Source organism: Pseudoliparis swirei, chromosome 2 (genome assembly GCF_029220125.1).
Source record: "Pseudoliparis swirei isolate HS2019 ecotype Mariana Trench chromosome 2, NWPU_hadal_v1, whole genome shotgun sequence".
Taxonomy (NCBI): Eukaryota; Metazoa; Chordata; class Actinopteri; order Perciformes; family Liparidae; genus Pseudoliparis; species Pseudoliparis swirei.
In genome coordinates this window covers 5568332-5584201 of record NC_079389.1, presented here as the reverse complement: position 1 = coordinate 5584201, position 15870 = coordinate 5568332, and the positions used below count along the sequence as shown (strand labels likewise).

General features: G+C 46.4%; 1 protein-coding gene across 2 annotated transcripts in view; it reads left to right on the top strand.

Moving 5' to 3' along the window:
- Positions 1-15757, top strand: part of cmss1 (cms1 ribosomal small subunit homolog) — a 31947-nt gene extending 16190 nt beyond the window's left edge. Inside the window, exons 2-10 of one of the 2 annotated variants that reach the window (XM_056424228.1) lie at positions 13007-13170; positions 13781-13849; positions 13938-14067; positions 14151-14210; positions 14311-14413; positions 14512-14572; positions 14659-14746; positions 14820-14908; positions 15470-15757. In XM_056424228.1, the coding sequence (XP_056280203.1) occupies positions 13007-13170; positions 13781-13849; positions 13938-14067; positions 14151-14210; positions 14311-14413; positions 14512-14572; positions 14659-14746; positions 14820-14908; positions 15470-15553 (848 nt within the window). In that variant the 3' untranslated portion in view covers positions 15554-15757. Of the gene's footprint in view, positions 1-13006; positions 13171-13780; positions 13850-13934; positions 14068-14150; positions 14211-14310; positions 14414-14511; positions 14573-14658; positions 14747-14819; positions 14909-15469 lie in introns of both variants that reach the window. The other variant, XM_056424219.1, reaches the window with a different exon arrangement.
- The last annotated feature ends 113 nt before the right edge of the window (positions 15758-15870 follow it).

Genomic DNA, 15870 nt, shown 5'->3' with positions numbered 1-15870 from the left:
GTCGTGACGATACAATTGGTGATTTTGAGTCTTAAGTGAACGTCTGATCCAGATTTTATAAGCCTTTTGTGGGTTAATGGACAATCAGAAGGCATCTTGTCATGACTAATAGTGTGACTGAAATGGATCGGCCTGCGCCTGGCATTAATTTGTTTGAGGCTTATGTCATCACATAGTCTCTCACACACACACACACCCACACCCGTGTGGGTGTGTGTGGGGGGTGAAGCAAATTACATGAGCTTAACAGTGTTAGCGAGCCAGCCTTTTTTTCTGACTGTGTCCTCATCCCATATTTAGAGACGGAAAGCAAGCGGGTTCATATTAGTGGAGGGTGATGTAATCTCCGCTGGCCGGCTCTCCCCCCGTGTCTGGTGAACATCGCCGATTCCCAGGTTGTTGGTTTGTTTGGATAAGTCAGGCCCTTTTGTTCCCCACCTTTTTGGACATTGCAAAAAAAAAAGCAATTAAGTGAAGTATTAAAAAAAGAAAAAAATGCCTGGAGGCCTGTTATGTCACTGCAGTTGTTTTAAGACTGTGATTAAGACCTCCTGTGAGAAATTCTGTTACTGAGCAGGAAAGCAATGCGACTGTTTCCCCCCCCGCCCCCCCGCTCTATTTGTCTCAGTCATTCTCTCTTTTACACAAGCACGCACACAGACACACACACACACACAGGCACACAGACGGCATCTGCTTGTTGTCAACATGGTTCGACGCCGACCTCGAGTTCCTTTTTTAAACAAGACGAGCCACACTCGTACATGAGGGACGCACATTGTGCGAGAGAAAAAACAAACAGAAAGCCGGCCCTTTATTTTTTTGTTGCCGGTCCAAACCGCAGCCAATGCTCTCCCTCGGCTCTCGGATCCCTGTGAGAGTGTTGGCTTACTTAATAGATTGTGTTTGCATGGAAGTATTTTCTCTTGGCCTCTGTGCGGAAGGAGAGGGACGATCTCCGCCTCCCTCCCTTCCTCTCACCCACTCTGTATCCATCACGGAGACGGATGAAGCCGTCTCAGCTGTCGCTGCGTTCCTGTTACTCCACTTGTTCTCAGCGACGGGAAGGGATGCTGAAGGCTCTCAACACGATTAGTTAAGTTTAAAGAGTTTTCATGAGGTCACTTTTTAAGCCATCAAAAGTTGCCGCACTCGGGAGTTACATTCCCCGGGACCACTCCCTTATACAATTGACTACATTAACTCAAATAATCATATCGAGGCCCCCGATTTGAAAGAAATGCAGTGTTTCCCCCACCATTCTATCAGGGTGGCGGCCCGCCTGTAATTTTCTCTATCGCGCCAGATTACAGCAGAGTAATTTAAGGTCCTTTTCTTAAACTGTCCCTTGGTCATTTTCAATTTTAACGATTCAATATTAATTAACCCCTGTCGTTTCATTCATTCAATAATAAATGTCGTTGTTCTTCGGAGAGTCACAAAACAAACATAAAGTACCAACAACTTAAACTTAAAAAACAATATTAATAATAATAATTTAATTTTTTTTTAATAGATTTTTTATTGACCTCTCAAGTAAAAAAATATGTAATAATATAAAGGTAACAGGAGGGTTAAACATTGAATCGGGTCAAATTGACCCGAAGGCAACACAAGGGTTAAAGACGTCTTTGTTCTTATATTAAACTAAACGTCTGTTGTTGATCGTATCTACAAAACAGCATGTCATTTATGTCTCTACGTGTCGCTCGCCGTGGGTCCCTTTCCTATCAGGGGGGGGGCATCGTGAAGGAGTTAAGCTTAGGTCACCAACATGGCGAGCAGCGGCACTAGTCCCGCCCCCCTGAAGCTGTAAACCTAGGGGAAACACTGGAATGCAATGAGGTTTAGAATTAAAGAGAACCGTCATCGGTGAGCTCAAACGGCTTTAGTACAGAACAAGGTGGAGCCGATGTGAGCGGGTGATCTTTGGCGGGTCCTGTGTTTTCCCCGGTGGCCCGAGGCCGTCTCTATTTGTTTTCTCCGCCCGTCTGAAGGTGTCGTTAATGTGAGCGGGCAAGCCGAGACGCATGCCTCCTGTGTCCTTGCTCTCGGCCTTCAATTGACAAATGGTGATGGTGTCTGAACACCTCACGATGCTCACTCACACACACACACACACACACACACAGATGGCATTAGTCAGACTGAGTTCATCTTCAGTGTGCTCGCAGTGTCTAGACATGCATGCACACACACACACACACACACACGCACACAGTCTCACATGATGCCAAGCATGTGAAAATACCTCTAAATGTAAGTGCTGGCTCTGAGCTGCTCTAATGTTGGTTGCAGGGGGGTCACCTCCACTGAGGACTGTCCGTTGGCAGGCGGACATGCGGCCGGCTGACCGCCTCCCCGTCTACTTATCCGAACACCCGGGGCCTCATGCCTGCATCCCTCCTGCCGGCCCCTGTTTAGCTCAAAAGGGCACCGGCTGCCCTCAGAATAAAACATTAACCACCACTAAAAAGAAACTCGCTTAACCCCCCCACACCTAACCCCAAACTGTTCTACACATGCACACAGTTTGGTACCTTCACAGGTGAGCAACGTGGCCAAACAACCTGGCCCATGGCCCGCCCAGGTAGTTTGGGTTTGAAACCAGTCGATTCCGTCCACGCGAGCAGCTCATTTCCACTTTATGTCCACCTGTCACGGGACGCCGGCTCAGCCGAAGCCCCCGGAGTCCTCTGGCTTCCCGTGTCCAGGGTCAAGTCGCCACATTCGGTATGGAAGTGCAGAGCCGGTGTGTGCTTTGGCTGGCGCGAGCACAGCGGGCATGGCTGGTAAGAGGGTCGTACCGGAGGAACGATGCAGCTCGCAGGCCACAGAGAGACGGAGAGCGAGCTGTTGAACAGCCCCTGAGGTAATTTTGTCAGCAAGAAAGCGTCCGTTGTAATTTATGATCACGAGTGTGGTGAGGCTGCACGTATTGCGAAATGCTCCATAGGCTGATGACTTTAGCAGAAGGACGGAGGAGCGCGTCGGATGGCGAGCGGCCACCGGTCGCTGCTACCGTCTGCCGCGGCGTCACGCCGTCGACTTTCCACGGTCACAGAGTTCACCACAGTTTTCAGCGCGTTAGTTTCGACTCGTTAGTTAGTTTCGTTAGCTTGCGCTCATTATTGCTAAAGAATGTTCTTGGAGATATTTCGGCTTTTCGCAGCCCCTGCACCCGCCTCACAAAGGCCAGGATGGTTATAGTTATTGGTTATGTTCTGCCTTCATTCCCTTTCATTATTCAGGTGTGTTTTGTTTAATGCGCACAACAGAACATGTTAAATATTTTAGTGTGGCTCCAACTCCCCCTTTTTTATTGCCATCGATAAGTTTTAAGTGCCAGATGTGGCCGTGTTCCTGCTGGCTGTGCGGTTTCTTTAAAGTGCCCGTGGTTTACACGACGACTAAATGTTGAGGGTGGGGTTGAGGAAAGTATCCAAACATTTAGTGATGATACAGATTCCTATGATCTGAACCCAGGGCTGCACTTGGCATCAATATTTCCTCCTCTCTCGTCAGTATTGAAGTGATCTCGACAGGGTATAGGTACATCTTTTTTAGGGGGCAGTTTTTTCCCCCACTGACTGAAATCCAGGGGCATTTAAAAATAAATTCGGAGCACTTTTTGAAACTTGTGAAATAACATTTAACCTTTGTTCAAAAATAATAAATATACTTATTTAGGCTTACAGTTGATGAGCAATTTTCATATAAAATGGCAATAATAAGACGATTAGGCAGTAGTATACAGATTCAGTGTTTTCAGATTCAAAGATTTTTTTAACAAAAATCAAACAGAAAAATAAATCAAACAATAAATAAATCAAACATATCCAATTTAGTTTTCTATTTATTTGTGGTTATTTATTCATTTTTTGAAACAATTTTCTAACTTTTTTTTATTTTTTATAATTACAAATTATATTTAGCGATTTTTTTGTTTGTGCCTACCTAGCACAGGAAATACAGATAGGACACACAACAAAAACAAAACGCTATTAAATTATCATAATTATTAGAGGAAACTATGGAGGCATTTTTTGCCCCTCTCCCTGGTGTATTTCAGACACTGGTTCTCGATAATGTCTCAATAATGGTGGTGTTCGTTGTTGAACCAAAAATCTGTTTTAACAGTAATGCAGTACTGTCCAATATGTGTATAATTTAGTTGTATTCATAGTTACCAGACAGTTAAAATGAGACCTGCCATCTCAATAAATGTTCTTCTTCCTGTCTTCCTTCCACATGGATGGATTTGATCACGTTGTGAATGCTCGTAGGTGGTCTCACTACATCATAGTGACTAAGGCCGATAAATCACATGGTAAGCATAGCTGTGGATAGCTTCAACAACAGCCATTTGTACATCAGTGTTGACGGAAAATCTGGTCAACATTGTTTTGTAATGATGTCATGTTTTTCCACTGGAAGTTCATTTATGTGGAACAAGAACTGCTTGACAGAAGCTCGTTGAAGATGCGAAATCCTACCGTTCATTGATCATTGATTTTGTCTGGTTTCCGAGCTTCGGGACAGCGGTGCACACGATTAACCCTCTCCTCACCGAGGCGGACGTCAGATTACACATTTATTGCATCGCAGTCGCTCGTTGGCGTTTGGCAGGGGATGAAATATCTGTACGATACCTTATAAAAGAACAAGGGAGGAATGGATGCAAAGATGAGGATACGGTCTGTTGGTAAAAAGAGAACCGGACGAAGAGCGATAATGTAGGAAGAGTGTCAAAAGCTTAACTAATCTCCGGCCAACCACAGTATTCCCATTACATACATTACAATAAACTAGAGAGGTAAGGGGAGAAAAAGGTTCCCCACTCGATTCTCGTGAAAGCTTAAGAGCTTTGGGGTATTTACATGACCTCGTGTCTCTGATTAGCACCTCCTGTGTCCTCATCGGGAGCTCCTTCGACCTGCTGCCGCCGAGGATCGGCTTGACTGAACGCCACTGACCCAATTCATGTTCGGGGGACTTCACCATCTAAGAACATTAATTATGCACCGGACATGAAGGCTGGCACTGAAACGAGTCAATTTAGCTCACGGTGAATTCCAGAGGTCAGATCATAGATCATCAGACGAGTGACGATACTCACACATACCCACACAAGGGCTTCACTTTATTGTATACTTTTATATTCATGTAAAATAAGTGAGTGGGGCTATTGAAAACCATTTTTATCCAGATTATATTTTGTGAATGCGGTTTTGAGTCTGTGTGTGCGAGAGGTTGTGTATGTGTGTAGCACACAACCAGAGTTGTACAGGACGCTGTCCTGAACTAGCTCATCACCGTTTCCCGTGCATCCGATGCGCCCCCTGCTGGTGGTTCTACCTTCCTGCACTGTATCGCGTTATCAAGCTCCGGTTATAACAATAACAATTACTCCCGTCCCTCGTTGGGCGAGACCGTGCGTGAACCCTCCGTGGATTCGACCTCGTCTCTATTTCAACTTCAGTCAAATCCCTGGATTAGCGCCACGCCGATCTACAGGGAACGACGTGCGTGGATACGAAGTCCAAACGACGACGGGCTGGACGGGAACGCGTGGAAGCCAATGCGTTTGTAAGCGGGATGGTATTCCACTCGGCCTCGCTGCGACGGCCTGCTTGTTCATTTTCTTTTTGCGCACGCAGCCTAAAAGTCCCGATTGATTTAACAATAACACGTGCTCCAACTGGGGCTTCAGAGAGGAAACTGCAGGCCTCCAAAACCAATAATCGCTACGCCCACGCACCACTCCCAACGCCAGTCGATACGGCGTGTCTCGAGATGAGTTAGGGATCCTTCTTAAAAAAGCGCAGCATCGATTTCATGGAAGAGTATCATCGTGTTTTTATAGAAGCGCACAACAGAAATATTACACACTTTCCTTTTTTCCCCTCCAACGCTCATCGCCTCGGATGCGACTGAAAGGCGGACTCGTCTCCTCCTACTTGGGCTCCGCCATCTGGAGCGAGCGTGGCGTTGGAGGATGTCGTGAGGCGCGGCGGGCACATTGGAGATATCGACCTTCTCATAGATTTTCCACGACTCTGCAGTAGGGATGCGCCGATCTGATCGTCGCCGATCCATATCGGCCGATATTCCCATTATCGGTTTTGATCGGTGTTCTCAAAACGGCCGATCAAACTTGGCCGATCAGATGACATCCGTTTTTCAAAATAAGATGTCGACAAATCATACACTAACATATACAAGTAAACAATGAACTGATGTATCTTTATAGATCGTTTCTGAGATTTAGCTTAAATTATGCTGACATTAAAACACTTTTACTGTACCAAAGAAGAGTTTATAAAAATAAGTCAGACTTTTGTATGTTAAAAAAAGTCCTGTATATAGATTTCCCCAAGAGTTCCAGGAAATGAATGATGCAGATGTGTTCCATACATATCTGAAATCCCCTACACTGGCAATCAATCAATTTTAATGTATCAATTAGGATATTTTTCAAAGTAAAAGTCCTAAATGTTTAAAGAAATCGGTAATTTCTTTAATGTTTGAGGTGCTTTATCTATCTTTTTTCTCATAGTCCCAGGCAATGACTGATGCAGATGTGTTCAAGACAGACCTGACTTCTATTACCCTGGAAATCAAACATATTTACTGTCGCAATTAGGAGATTTTTCAAATTAAAAGTCCTACATTTTTACGAGAAATCTGTAATCTCTTTAATGTTTGAGGTGCTTTAAATATGTATTTCCTCATAGTCCTAGATAGATAGATAGATAGATATATACTTTATTAATCCCCAAGGGGAAATTACACACAAGAATAAAAAAAAAACACAAAATATAAGAAGGAATGTTCTCCTGTATCTCTCCTTGTGGCAGCGGAGCGTGAGGAGACGTCTGGAGAAAGTACACTGCGGATGCTGCTCCCCAGCAGACAATGGCAAAGTGCAGCACACTGGCCACAACCGACTGGTAGAATAACTCCAGCATCTTGCTGCAGGAAAAGCGAGTCGACTCATCCACCACCATCTCTCTGGTCTACCACTGCAGAATCATCAGAGTACTTCTGCAGATGGCATGACTCCGTGTTGTACTGGAAGTCACTGGTGTACAGGGTGAAGAGGAAGGAGACAGAACAGTTCATTCTGACAAACTGTGGTCTGCCTGTGAGGTAGTCAGTGATCCAGGAGATGGTGGACCACCGCAGCTTCTCACTCAGCAGCAGTGGCTGGATGGTGTTAAATGCACTGGAGATTCCATCCAGGTGCCACTGAGCCTGCAGCAGGTAGATGATGGCGTGCCCACTCCCACATGAGGCTGGTAAGCAAATTGCAGAGGGTCCAATGATGATTTCACCCAGCAACCAATCGCTGTGAAGGGGACTGGGATATGTTCAGGCCTCAGTCACCGGGTTCATCAAGAATGTTCGCGCTGCACTCGCCGCGTAAACACCGCCTTTGACTAAGACCATCGGCTCTGCCAAGCGGGAGTTCAGGAACAAGGTGGAGGACAATCACGGACTTCAGAGGAGACCAGCCTGCTGATCATCTCAGAGGCCGGCGTGCGCAGAGCCTTCAAGCGGGTGGACATCTCAGAGCATGTGCAGACCAGTTGTCGCAGACATCTTCAACCTCTCCTGTCCCAGGCTGTTGTTCCTGAGAGCTTCAAGATGTCCACCATTGTGCCTGTCCCCAAACACCCCAAGGTAACCTGCCTGAATGACAGGAGAGGTTGGTCAAGGACTTCATTTGTTCCATGTTGCCTGTTCCCACCTGGAGGGAGGAACTGTTGTGACACCAAGCTCAGAGACCATGTGCAGCTGCATCATCAAGTTTGCTGGCGACACAACAGTGTTGGGGCTGATCACCCGGCGACGACGAGACAGCCTACAGGGAGGAGGTTGGATCACTGGTACAGTGGGGCCAGGAGAACAGCCTGTCAAGAAGACCAAGGAGCTGATCGTGGACTACAGGAAGCGGAGAGGAGAGCACACCCCATCTCCGTTGCAGGCACATCTCCGAGGACCTCACATGGCCTGTATTTCCTTAGGCGACTGAGGAAATTCAACAATCCTCAGAACATTCTACACCAGTACCATCGAGAGTGTTCTGACAGGTTGCATCACCGCTCCATCCTGACAGCTTCTTCAGTCAGGCCATCAGGCTGCTGAACAAGGACTGAGACCTCATTAACACTACACACCAGGACATATTCTGTGAATATCTATGGCCATGGTGTATATTTTATTACATTGTTTATATATATATATTGTATATATATATTGTATGTATATACATATATATATATATAGTCTCAAAAAAGTGTATATTTTATTACATTGTTTTATATATATATATTGTCATGATGTATATTCTATTACACTGTTTTATATATATATTGTTAATACTTTCTTCTTTTTTGTGTGTGGATATTGTATAGTTTATTCTCATTCTTATTCTTTTTTTAGTCTGCTACTGCTGTCGGGTGTTGATTATACTTGTATAAAAGGGGATGTGACAATAAAAACTTGAAACTTGAAACTTGAAGGTGAGGGCGACCGGTCGGTAGTCGTTGAGGCCAGATGGTGCTGACTTCTTTGGGACAGGGACCAGGCCTTCCACAGCACGACTTCCCCAGCCTCAGGCTGAGGTTGAAGAGGCGCTGCAGGACACCAGACAGCTGGGGCTGATGCCATCAGGACCTTCAGCTCTGCGCTGGTGTAGTTTCTGCAGCTGTCTTCTCACCTGGTCAGTCGCCACAGAGAGAGAGGGAGGGAGGAGCCCATTGTTATTGAGGGCTCGTGGATGTGCAGCTCAGCAGGGGGACAGAGGGGAGGAGGTGTTTGGGAGGTGTGATGTGCTGTGAACTGAACCTATTGAAAAAACAGTTCAGCTCGTGCCCTCTCCAGGGAGCCCCTGGCTGTCTCTCAGCTCATCCTGTCTCCAGACCAGGTCCCTGGTGATCCAGGGCTTGTTGTTGGGAAGCAGCGCACAGTCCGTGATGGGATGGTGGTGTGTTCACAGAACTTGATGTATTCCGTGATGCAGTCGGTCATACTGTTGATGTCCTCCTCTTCACCAGAGGAACATACCTGGGTGTCAGCCGGACCAGGTCATGATCAGACCGCCGGGGGAAGGGCAGTGGCGCTGTATGCGTCAGGGGGGGAAGGGCAGTGGCGCTGTATGCGTCCTTAGTATTAGCATACAGCAAGTCCAGAGTTTTATTGTGCAATAATGCTGCACAATAAATGGAATGCTTCAATCGACACCGTGATCGGTATTATCGGATCGGCAGATACTGATTTCAGTGATCGTGATCGGCACCAAAAAACCTGATCGGAGCATCTCTACTCTGCAGGCAACACTTTGAAAAGGTCTTCCCTTCCGCACGGCGTTCTGCTGAATCCGTTGCTTTTCACTTCCAAGGGAAAGTCGGGACGCGAGCACTCTGATTGATTGGCAGCTTTTAATAGGAGTCGACACGTTAGTCTGTTCAGACTGCGTCTTCATCAGAGTCGAACAGGGACAAAGAGATCAGGCCAATCGGTGTTCTCTCGTTCTTTTTTCCTTTTTTGAGACACTGTTGTCTCCACGGTTTTATTTATCCGGTATGCGTTTAATCAGTCGCGCCCACTTTTCGTCCTTCCTCGTGTAAGGATTCTTTTAAAGCCCCCTAATAAGCATTTTGTTTTACAATTTAAATGTAGTGTATTGATTTTCTTATTTCTCTAGGTGTTTCAATTTGAATCGGTCTGAATGCTAAATGGTGCAGTGAGGATTACAAAGTACAGAGGAAAGTTTTTCCTCTTCCCTCGAACCGGCACAATCCAGTGCTGTCATGCAAAGAGGGCTGTACAAAAGTACAGAAAACAACTGAATTAATGAGTTTAGAAACCTAATTAATATCCTACAGATGTTTCTAAAAGTGTACAGCCTTAGGATGCCGAGTTAAGTGGTCGACTAATTGGTCTTTTGGTCATCGGCTAGTCAATCTGTTATAATTTTTCGTGCTGAATTACTTATTTCCAAGAAACTTATGAGCATATCTTTGGTGAACCCAATATTTAAAGTGGTGCTTCTCTGGGATTCTTTGAAGAAACTAGTCTAACAAGATGTGAGTGTTTAGTCGACAGAGACTTTCTTAGGTCGAGGACAGCCCTCCTTTAGAATTACACAATTAACAAGCACCCGATCTTAACCCAGTGACCGTGGACTCCACAAAGTCCTGTCTATATTGAATGTAGGAATATATTTTGGAAAACGGTTTTCATCCTCACTAAACCAAGAAAACTGAAGCTGTTCAGCCCATCACCGCACTTTAAATTTAGTGTTTCCCTTTTATTTTGTTACCCATTTTATGTCATATGTTGGGTTTGTTTTTACTCCAGCTGTGGTGAACAGAACCACATCAGAGCATCATCACTCAGCCCTGAGTCTCATGTCAAACCCTTATTTTTGATCGGGCACACGCATCTTCCTGAGCCCGGTTTGTGTGTCATTAAAATGTGTACTTTGCGTGTGATTTATTGGTGACATGTGCTTCTCACCATCCATTTGTAAGGTCTTAATATGTCAGGTGCTAAACGAAGACAGATTGGATGTACAGATTGGATGACTTTTAATGAATTGGTCCCCCAGGCCTTCATAAATTTAGAATTAGTTGCATGCCAATTGGATAGAAATTGACCGCGCTATGGTAAAAAGAAGATGATGACCTTGACCTTTGACCCGATCGATCCCAAAATCTAATCAAATGGTCCCCGGATAATAACCAATCATCCCACCAAATTTCATGTGATTCGGTTTAATACTTTTTGAGTTATGCGAGTAACGCGCATACAAATAAATAAATAAATACACGGCGATCAATGAATGATGGCGTAGTAGTGTGAACGCGCTCTCCAAGCACAGGTCCATACTATCGTGCAGGAAACTGAAATGTATAATCGGATACTTTAGTGACACGGGGGAACTCGTTTGGGGGGGAAAGGTGAGCCGGATATCTTTTGTTAGCGTTGTTATTGGAGCGTTAGAGATATGTCACTACTGTCTCTCAGGGTGAAAACAATAACCCTCTTGATGCCTTCTAACACAGGTGTCAAACACAAGGCCCGCGGGCCGAATTCGGACCGCTGCATCGCTTTATGTGGCCCCTGGCGGCTTTAAAGACACGCGATCACCTTTTCTTTAAGAAATTGAAGAGAAATATCCCGCGCTTTTATTTTGACGGTTTTAGATTAAATGGATTTATATTGTAATATTTTCTTTGGACATTAGACATTTTCTTATGTAAAATATTTCTACACTCAAATAAACAATAATCAAATGCAAAGAGAGTTATTTAACAATATGTTGGAGGAGTTTATAAAGTGTTTCCGGTCCTTTAACGGCCCGTTATGTTTTGATCGCCGTGTATTTATTTATTTATGCGTGTTACTCGGCCATGATGCTGATTTGGCCCACGGTGAACATGAGTTTGACGCCCCTGCCTTACAACATCTGTGATGTTACAATGTTGACGCATGTCTGTACTAATGTGTGCGTTGCGCTAAGTGAGTATCGGCACCATGGAATTGCTCGACTATTCCGACTCCTTCCTGACGCGTTTGAATCGCGCTGAAGCGGCTCGTCGCCTCTGGCGTGTTGCCGAGCGGCTCCTTCATCAGCGTGTCGTCGCGCTAATGGGGAGATGAACATCCAGAGGGTGTTGGTTCCCTCCTCAACCCGGAGGCCGATTGCATCGATGTGTCCTTCAAAGCCCGTCGAGCCGGCAACATGCATCGTGCGCCTCGAGGAGGCAGGTCAGATTAGAAAAGTTAAACTTTTGACATTGATGTTTTTTTACCTGGCTTTCTTTAAAATATTTGCGAATCTTTTTATGCCTCTCAAACTCCCAGTTGCAGCCAAAACGCATGTAAAGCAACACCCGGTCCTACCTGTAAACATACACTTACCTGCTGTGGGGCAGGTGGACCTGGACCTCCTACCGGTCATAGGCCTTTACTTTGATCGTAATCCATTTATCCCCCAATATCTTACGGTCCACCCCTGTGATTAGTCCTCCATCTTCTGTCCTGGTGAGAGTGAGAGAGAGTGAGAGAGAGAGAGAGAGAGATAATTGCTTTTGAGCCATCAATAGTGGGAGTGGTCTATCGACAGGAGTGTGTGTGTGTGTGTGTGGCTGGACAGATGACGAACACATCAGGACGACGGTCTTGGAGTGAGAGATGTGTGTTGGAGGGGTGTGGTTATTGAACAATAGAATACAACAAAGAGTTAAAGCAGGGGTCAGGAACCTTTTTGACTGGGAGAGCCATAAAAGCCAAATATTTCTAAATATATTTCATTGAGAGCCATATAGTATTTTTAACGTATAATAAATTAAATGTCTTGCTATTAATGCGACTTCTGGTGCTGCATGATGCTACGGGGGGGGGGGGTGCAGGTGACTTTTTTTCTTTGCTCCGTCCCGATGTGCGCACACGCCGGCATCGGAGCCGAGAAGTGTTAACGCAACACTAGAGAGAGTGACATGCTGCTGTGGAGACGATCAATAACAGACGGCTGTTTAATAAAAGAACAAAGACATCTTTAAGAAAAGAACCTTAAATTACTTCTGCTGTAATCTGGCGCGATAGAGAAAATTACAGGGGGGCGGGCGGAATAATAAATGTCTTTTTAAAAGAAAGACGCTCAGAATATAAGCCGGCACACGCTCTCATACTCACAGCGCACGTCTGTTTTGTACGCTCTGCGAGTGAACGCACCTCAGTCTTATATCGATTTTTACAATTGTAATCAAACTATTGTCTCTCATTCATTTTTCAGTTGATATACTGTATGCTTTGGAATTCTCCTTGTTAGTTTAAATACTAAATGTTCATGTTCTCACCTTTTCATGTATTCACAAAACGCTTAGTCATGGAAATGTGGTTTAAAGTCCTGGACACCGATTGGTCCACACGTCTATGAACAGTTACAAGTTAACTCGTGTAACCAGGAAACGACTCCCTCTCGTTGTTCCAGGTGCGTCTGAGGCGGAGGCGGAGGAGGAGAAGGAGGTGAAGAAGGAGGTGAAGAAGCCACAAGCGAAACGTCCCACAGGGAAAATCACCAAAAAGACCCAACCAGAGAAGAGGAAGAGCGTAACGGAGGAAACGGTGAAGGCCAAGAAGAAGAAGACTGAACCGGTAATGTAATAATACTGTTATAATGCCAAATATCTCATTAGTAGCACACAGATTGTAACGTGTGGCGGCATGAGTCGTAAGATAATTACATTTTGACATAGCAATGTGATGTATTGTTTTTTAGAGCTGCAACAATCAGGCAACTAGAACGGGCGCAGCCACATGTTGGCATTAGTTGATGCCAATTGGATAAAAATTGACCGCGCTATGGTAAAAAGAAGATCTTGACCTTTGACCCGATCGATCCCAAAATCTAATCAAATGGTCCTCGGATAATAACCAATCATCCCACCAAATTTCATGCAATTCAGTTTCATACTTTTTTTGTTATGCGAGGAACACGCATACAAATAAATAAATACACGGCGATCAAAACATAACCTTCCGCATTTTCAATGCGAAGGTAATAAACAAGTCAACGTCATATCTGATGATTTAACATATTTAGATTTTGACCCCTGAGGATTATTAATGTGTTTCATTTCATTTATTTATTTGAACACATGAATCAACCCGGGGGTAAACGTGTCAGTCTTAAACTTCACAGAAACATCATGAGAAGCGATAAACGGGTTCTGATCCGATCTGTCCCCCGGCCTCGTTTCCCCAGACGGCGTGCGGTGCTCCTCAGAAGAGGCGCTCGGAGGACGAGGACTCCAAGCCCAAGAGGAAGAGGAAGGTGAGTGCGGGCGCCGAGACGTGTTCACGAGGGCCGGCCGTCTCCGGGCGCCGGGAACCTCAGCGCTCGCGTCTCGGTTCCCCAGAAGAAGACCATCACGGACGTGTTGGCGTCCTCGGAGCCGCGGGCCGGCGCCCCGGCCGACCTGCAGGCGCTGGTGATGCAACACTTCTCGGACAAGCTGTCGGTCATCGAGCAGGAGGAGCTGATGCTGCCGGGTGAGTTCAGAAGAGTTCTCCTCCCGTTGGAGTGGAGTTCAGGCTCTGCTCCGGTCTTGATCCTCTGCGGTCGCCGCCCTCAGACTCCTGCTTCCTGTCCAGTAACGACCTGACGCACACCGTGTCCTCCTATCTGAAGCAGGGTGAGGCGCCCCAAACCTTCTTCTTCTTTTTAAAGGTCTCCCCATTAGCCGGCGGCGTTTGAACCCTCGCCTCTTTTCATTTACTCTTTTGTTTCCCTAGTTTGTCCCAAGTGGTCGAAGATCCACAAGCAGCACGCGGCCAAGAGCTCCGTGGTTCTGCTCGTGGTCTGTGGCTCCGCCCTCCGGGCCATCGAGCTCATCAAGTACGCGACGCACCGCGAAGCACCTCCTCCCTTTTTGACCACCTTTAAAAAAAAATCTATATTTACACAATTTGATTGTCGTTGTGCGTCCTCCCCAGGCAGATGACCGCCTTCAAGGGCGACGCCAAAGCACTCAAACTTTTTGCGAAGCACATCAAGGTAACGGAGCGGCGGACGCGGCTTTGTGCGCGGAACGTTTTGGAGAGGAACGAAATAAACTGATTTGATTGTATTTGCCGGTGCAGATCGAGGAGCAGGTGAAGCTGCTGCAGAAGGGCGTCACGCACATCGGAGTCGGGACGCCCGGCAGGATCGGCACTCTGATTGAGAACGGTCGGTGTGGGCAAGCCCCCCTCCTCCTCCTCCCCCTCCCCCTCCTCCTCACGCTTGTTTCTCCTCTGTCCAGAGGGTCTGAGCTTGCAGGCGCTGAAGTACGTGGTTCTGGACTGGAACTGGAGGGACCAGAAGCTGAGGCGCATGGTGGACGTTCCCGAGGTGAGCTGCTGCCCCCTGCTGGACACTCGAGGCTGCTGCAGCTCAGTCTGCGGCGCCATGGAACTGAAGACTTTTACTCAATCTGGAGAACCTTACGTTACGGATCTGATGCTCCTTTATACTTCTGTTCCACACGGCTAAAACCTTTTACTCCCGCGCTGCGTTTATTTGACTTATTGATTCATAAATCAATCGATTCTGATGTATTACTCTAGCAGTACACAGCGGCAACATTAAAGTTGTGTGTGTGTGTGTGTGTGTGTGTGTGTGTGTGTGTGTGTGTGTGTGTGTGTGTGTGTGTGTGTGTGTGTGTGTGTGTGTGTGTGTGTGTGTGTGTGTGTGTGTGTGTGTGTGTGTGTGTGTGTGTGTGTGTGTGTGTGTGTACTCCTCCCTGAACTAGGAGATGCCGTCTGTCCATCTGGGACATTTTTAATATGAACGATATCTTCACAGTTGTCATTTTCTGTGCAGTTCTAAGTTATTATTCAAAGCATCTTGTTCTGAATCCTGAACGTTCTTCGTCTCCAAGTCTTCTTCACCGTACCGACGTGTCTCTTCCAGGTCAAGCTGGACCTCTTGAAGCTGCTGCAGAGTCGCATCCTGACCGCCTGCAAGGGAGAAAAAATCAAAATTGGACTATTTTAACTATTTTATCGTCGATGAGCCGAATGGCGGCGCGAAGCTCCACGCCGATGTTCCCGCCTCCACACCGAGGGGCGACGCCCCGTCTGTCGGCGGGACGTCCGCGTTGCCTTTGACTCGTTTCCCGATCACACGCGTGGTGTCGTTTGTCTCGCCGTGGGTCGGCCAGCGCCGACGGGTTGAATAATAAACGGACTCTGACTGGAACCGGCTTGTGTTTGTTTGTTTTTGCGTGACCTCGGGAAGCCCCTCCCACCGAGAGGTCATCCGTTTACGCGCCCGCGAGGAAGTGACGCGTAGCACAACATCCTTTTGATAGA